This window comes from Lontra canadensis, unplaced genomic scaffold (assembly GCF_010015895.1).
Source record: "Lontra canadensis isolate GAN:19392208 unplaced genomic scaffold, GSC_riverotter_1.0 scaffold16, whole genome shotgun sequence".
Classification (NCBI taxonomy): domain Eukaryota; kingdom Metazoa; phylum Chordata; class Mammalia; order Carnivora; family Mustelidae; genus Lontra; species Lontra canadensis.
Window position 1 is genome coordinate 1,224,247 of NW_022631010.1, and position 6,000 is coordinate 1,230,246.

Sequence of the window (6,000 nt, forward strand, 5' to 3'; positions counted from 1 at the left end):
TTTTTTGAGGTTCATTTATATCGTTGCAAATAACAATAGTAGATTGGTTTTTTAAATTTTCTTTTTTTTTTTTTAAAGTAGACTCCATGCCCAGAGTGGACCCCAGTGTGGGGCTTGAACTCGCAACCCTGAGATGAAGACCTGAACTGAGATCAAGAGTTAAATGTTTAACCGACTGAGCCACCCAAGCACTCTAGTACACTGCTTTTTTAAAATAAACTTAAAAAAAAAAGATTTTATTGGGCAGAAAGCACAAACTGGGGGCTGGGGGTAGTCAGAGGGAGAGGGAGAAGCAGACTCCCCCTGAGCAGGGAGCCCAGTGAGGGGCTTGATCCCAGGACCCCAGGATCATGACCTGAGCTGAAGGCAGATGCTTAACTGACTGAGCCACCCAGGTGCCCCTTAAATAAACTTCTAAATTTCAGAAAAACTTTAGATACAGAAAGTTCCTATATGCCCCACACCCAGGATCCAAGCCGGGGGACCATATTAAAGTGTCCTGTCTCCCATGTTCTCTGCCCACTTGTTTACTCTGTCCTAATTTCTCATGACCTGGATAATCTTGAGGAGCACCGGCCAAGTAGCCCGTAGAGTGTCCCCACTTCGGGTTTGCCGAATGCTTTTCCCATCATAAGACTGGGGTTAGGATTTTTGGAATGCTCAGGTAGTACATGCTAGCCACCTGATCTCATACGGATGTTACCCTTCGTCATTTGCTCAAGACAGTGTTTGCGGGGCTTCTGCAGTGTAAATTACTATTCTCTCTTTCCCTGCACTGTTCTTTGGAAGTGACATACTGCATCGGCCCACCCACCAGGGTGCAGGGCGTGCGGTGGAGGGGCGGGGCGGGGGGAGGCAGGCAAGAATTAAGCTCCAACTCCTGGAGGAGGGAAAGTCTGTGTATGTTATTTGGAATTATTCTGTAAGGATTCCAAAAGGAATTCCTCATTTATTTATTTACTCATTTATTGGCTGGTTTTTTTAAATTGATATTTTAATCAATAGAATACATATACATACTTTACAATGTTAAGGATTATAAGGAACAAGAATAGCTCCCTAAGGCCTTAGAGTTATTTGTTCTGTTCTTCTAAATACCACGTGTACTCTACTATTTGTATTTGATTTTTTTCCATTTTATATTAGATTGAACCGTATGAAATTTCCAGTATTCAGCCGTTTTTGATCTGCAGAAATGGCCATTTCATAGGGTTTGACCTAATACCTAGTATTTTGATTTTCTAATCCTTAACGCAGGTGACCATGACATTGGAGTTGGTTCCTTTTGTTTTATTATGAATTGTGATTTTATATTTGACCTTCATCAGACCTGGGTTGGGGGTCAGCCCCCACCAGCTCAGCCACAGCGCCAGGCTCTCCATCCCCAGGCCGGGCACCTTGGGCCTGTGTGAGAAAGGGGCTGCACAATGTGAGATCAGCCTTTGCTCTGGTGACTGCCCCCAACCTGTGGCTGTGGGGCAAGGCCTCCTGGGCTCCCTGCACTGTCTGCTCCACTGATACCCTCAGCTGCAAGTTCTATGTCCCATGGCAGACTGGGCCCCAAGTGTGTCGCCTTGCAGGGCCATGGCCACTAGGCCAGCTCTCCTGGTGTAACCTTAGGCTGTTAAACCCTTTGTGCCTCAGTTTCCTTATTTATAAGTTGGAGACCATCAGCCTTCCAGATGGAGTCTTCCAGATGGTGATAAAATGGCAGGACCTTGTCCTGAGGCTAGCCTTGGTATTGGTCCTCAGCTCTTCCTTCAGGCCCCTCCGTGTTCTTTCTGCCCACAGTATGAGGCCGCCCAGGACAGGGGTCTCTGAGGGTTTAAGGTCAAGATCCCAGAATCAGCTCAGCCACTCATCTGCTCTGTAGACCCTAACCCGGTGCTCCCCCTGCTCTGGGCTTCCATCTTCTCATCTGTGCCAACAAGTGGTTGGTGCTGATGGTCTAATAGGCCTCTAAGTGCCTGAGACCTGGGGTTATGACCCCCTCTGCCCTCCTCCTGCCCTTCCTGTCCTGAGCCGTGGGAGTCTTGGGAGGTAATGGGATTACTGTAAGGCGGTACAAGTCCTTGTTCCTCTCTGGGCCTCTGTGAGGGGGAAGGTAGCCTGAGCTTCTAGGGCCCTTTTGATTTTGTGGCCCATACAGGAAAGGCAGACTGAGCTGGGCATGGGTACCAGGGTGACAGAACCCCTTGGGGACCCTTCCCAGCCCAGGGGAGGAAGCCACAGTCACCAGGCAGTCACACAGATGAAAAACTAATTTGGATGAATTTATGTTAAGAAATAGAGGTTAATTGGGGACCAAGACCCAACCTGGGGGAGCTTCTCTAAGGAAGTGATCCCTCCTGAGACCTGAAGGGGTAAGGAGATGTTGACTATCAGATGAAAGGGAAGAGAACATTTCAGGCAGAGGGTACTGCAGAGACCCTGCAGCAGGAGGAAGGAGGCTAGTGTGACTAGAGCTGAGTGAGGTGGAGCAGGAGAGACGGTGAGGCACGCACATGCGCAGGGACCAGGCGCAAGGCCTTGGAGCCCCAGAGTTTGATCTTCACCTAAGAGCCCTAGGAAGCCTTTAGAGGACCTTTCAGGTGGGAAGTAACAGGACCAGATTTGTTCTGAAAAGCAAACTCTGGCTGCTAGGGAGAATGGGCCGGGAGGGTGCAGGGGTGGGGGAGGGTTGCAGCGGGGCTGGAGGCTTTGGACCAGGGAGCCTGAAGAGGAGACTGCTGTTGTTTAGGTGACACTGGCTGTGTCCAGGGTGGCAGCTCTAAGGACAAGCAGACATGGGTGGATCCGAGAGAGTCTGGGAGAGAGAACCACCAGGACTTAGCTGCCTGTCTGGCAGGCTAAGTATCGGGTGATTCTGTGGCCTCAGCACCCGGAAGGGAGATGGGGGACATGGGCTCCCAATGGGGGCGGCAGCTTTGATGGTGGCTCGGCTGTACCGTGGAGGAGCCAGAGGGCACCCAAGCTATGAGGCGGAGGAGAGGCCTCTGGCTGCAAAAGGACCAGGTTCTGGGGCTCTGAGCCCAGAGCTTGGGAGGGGGACAGAAAGCCAAGGGGTGGAGGGGAGGGGATGGAACAGTCCAGACAGCTTCTGAAGTGCAAGACCTTGCAGGGTCTCCCCCACACCTGCCTAGACCCTCAGCGACCCAGGACTCCGGGCGGTTCCTCAGCACTGCTCAGCCCTCTGTCTCCCCACAGATCCTGCTCATCTCGGATTACTTCTATGCCTTCCTGCGGCGGGAGTACTACCTCACCCATGGGCTCTACTTGACTGCCAAGGACGGCACAGAGGCCATGCTCGTGCTCAAGTAGGCCAGGCTGGGCACAGGGCTGCATGGACTTCAGGGGATGGAAGGGCCGGAAGCTGGGCCCAGCCCTCTAGCCAGAGCTGCCAGCAGAGGAGTCCTCAGGCAAACGAGGTTCAAGTCCAGGGTTACGAATCCCTGGCACCAGAGGGGAACCATGGCTGGCAGCAAGTCCTGTGGGGAATAGCCAGGAGCACCTCCCCCTGGACCCCCACTTTTTGGCTCTGCATACTGGGGAGCCCCCTCCAATGATGGAGAGGGGAAGAAGCAGGGGAGCAGGATTTGTTAAGCTGTGGTTACTTAATAAATGTTTTTTGTTATGAAGAAACCGGTCCTGGGTGCACACTGAACTCCTGGAAAGGGTGGGCTTGGCCTCAGACATCCTCCCCCCGCCACACACCCCCCCACCCCTGGTATACTACACACGGCTGTGGGTTTCCAGAATGAGCCCCAGGTCCACAGCACGCAAATCTGTTCCCCGGTGAGCTGAGATGTGTGAGACAGCCCCACCGGCAGCCCTCCCCATGCGCAAGTAGCTGGAGGCAAAGGGCCAGGCAGGCCTGAGCAATCTTTATTCTGCAGAGGGACAAGGACCACAGATCCATACACCATGTCAAGACCAGGTGAGCCAGGGGCCAGTCCTTCAGGGGTGGGCAGGTCCAGGCAGGGGGGGCAGCGCCTCAGGTGAGGGAGGGGCAGGTGGGCAGGGGCCTAAAAAAAAGACAAATCACAGGGAGCAGGGGTGCTGGGGGCTGTTCCCTACCCTCCCCCATCCCAGCCAGCACCCCGGGGAGGGGGGGGGCAACCCTAACAATGGCTGGCACGCATCCACCCAGGGGCAGAGTAGGCGTGGTCGGTGCCCCTGCCTAGGGGGTGGCCTCCCTGCCTATAGCCCCTCCTGGGCAGAGGCAGTTCAGTCCAGGAGCCAGGAGCTCCCTGGGCATAGCCTGACGGGGCCCCCCCACTCCCAGGCCAGCCCCCCCCTACTGCTGGCTCAGAAGCCGAAGGTTTCCTGGGAGGCGTAGACCATGTAGAGGAAGCCATCGTCGTCCTTCTCCTGCTCATAGATGTCCGCAATGGGTGTGGACACGCTCACCATGCTGTGCTGGTTCACCAGCAGGAAGAAGGCCTGAGTGGGGTTCAGCTGCAGGCGGCGCCTGGCGTGGGCAGAAGAGCAAGCTGATGGTGAGGGGGGCCTGGCTGCTGGGTGGGTGGAGCCCTGACCCCCACCTACTACCGCTCTCCAAAAGGATTCTGAGGCCGCTTTACACCCATCCCAGACCCTCCTAGAAGCCCTCACCTCTGACCTGACACGGACCCCAGCCCTGACCTTGACTTTTCCCAACCTCCCCAGAACAGGGATTCAGCCCAGCCTGGCAAAGGCCCCGCCCTCCCCAAACGGACCCAAGTCCCCTCTGCTGCTGCCCACGCACCGGATGATCTTGACCAACTCGCTCATGTTGACATGGTCTGGGACCAGGAACTTGGTCTTGTCCAGGACCGGCAGCTGTTTCTCACCCTTGTAGCGCTCGATGATCACCTAGGGGTGGGGTTGGGGGGGCGAATGCGTGAGTGGTGCGGGGCCTGGGGCCGCGGGGATGGGAGGGGGCGGCGGGACTCACCGGGATCTTGCTGGGGTGCTGGTCGCGGATCTGCTGCACCTCCTTACAGCGGTCGGCTGCGGACAGCGGGCGGGCAGTGAGGCCAAGAGAGGTCCCGCTCGGCGTTCGCCCCGCCTGTCCCCGGCCCCGCCCCCCCCGAGCCCCCGCCCCCAGGGCCGTCAGGCCCCAGGGCCTGGCACCTACCGGGCTGGGAGGCGAGGCCCCGGCCCAGGCCTGAACCTGCCTCCCGGACCGGGGGTCTAGCCCGAGTCTGACGTCACGGGGCTGACGTGGCCTGCGGCAGTCAGGGTCAGTCGCAGCGTCCCCACCCCGCGCCCGCTGACCGCCAGCCGGGCCTCACCGAAGGTCCGCCGCTGCTTGAAAGGCCGGTCCGAGGGCATCGCGCGGGCCCGGCGGGGCGCGCAGGCCGGGGCTCCGGGGCGCGCGGCTTGGGGCTCTGAGGTTCGGGGGCTCCGCGCCTCGCGCTCAAGGGCTCCGGGGCTGTGAGCTGAGCCTGGCGGCTGTGGCTCGGGGAGGTAACTCGCCCGGGTGACGTCAGGTCACAACATTCCTTAAAGGGGAGGCCGGCTCGCCGCTCCCATTGGGCCGACGCAAAACCCGCCCGCCCGGACCCGTGACGTCACGGCGCAGAGAGCTGGATTCCGAGCCAACGCCGCGAAGGGGCGGGGCTTGCCGGCGCGTCACAGTCCTGTGACGTCACGGACCGCCGGTCCCTCTCCTCGAGGTCGGGGCTGAGAGACGGGCAGGCCTGCAGGCAGTTGAGCGGGCCGAATCGCTGCGCGTGGGCCAGTCCCGGGCTCAGCATCTTTCTGTTCCCACTGGTGCTGTCATCCCACAGCACACTCGGAGTCTGCTCCTTTCCAGCGATGGTGCGAGGCACTGGGTCGGGCGGGGGGGCGGGGTAATGTGACAGCAGTGAACATAAAGACCTCCTCACCTTCGTGGAGCTTATGGTTAGAGGGGGAAGAAGGCTGGGGGCGGGGATCAAAACGTGAGAGAGCAAGACGCTAAAAAGGAACACGGGTTTTGAAAGGAATTCTAGAAGAAAAACCATTGAAATTCAG

General features: G+C 57.5%; 2 protein-coding genes across 3 annotated transcripts in view; one reads left to right on the forward strand and one right to left on the reverse strand.

Annotated features, from left to right (window-relative positions):
- Nucleotides 1-3,636, forward strand: part of PIGU (phosphatidylinositol glycan anchor biosynthesis class U) — an 88,513-nt gene extending 84,877 nt beyond the window's left edge. Inside the window, exon 12 of one of the 2 annotated variants that reach the window (XM_032858840.1) lies at nt 3,208-3,431. In XM_032858840.1, the coding sequence (XP_032714731.1) occupies nt 3,208-3,321 (114 nt within the window). In that variant the 3' untranslated portion in view covers nt 3,322-3,431. Of the gene's footprint in view, nt 1-3,207 lie in introns of both variants that reach the window. The other variant, XM_032858841.1, reaches the window with a different exon arrangement.
- Nucleotides 3,637-3,863: 227 nt separating this feature from the next.
- Nucleotides 3,864-5,482, reverse strand: MAP1LC3A (microtubule associated protein 1 light chain 3 alpha). The gene is made up of 5 exons (XM_032858843.1): nt 5,277-5,482; nt 4,937-4,992; nt 4,748-4,854; nt 4,302-4,471; nt 3,864-4,025 (listed from the first exon to the last, which is right to left on the reverse strand). The coding sequence occupies exons 1-4, from the start codon at nt 5,314-5,316 to the stop codon at nt 4,309-4,311; spliced, it is 366 nt and encodes a 121-aa protein (XP_032714734.1). The 5' UTR covers nt 5,317-5,482; the 3' UTR covers nt 3,864-4,025; nt 4,302-4,308.
- Between the last annotated feature and the right edge of the window lie 518 nt (nt 5,483-6,000).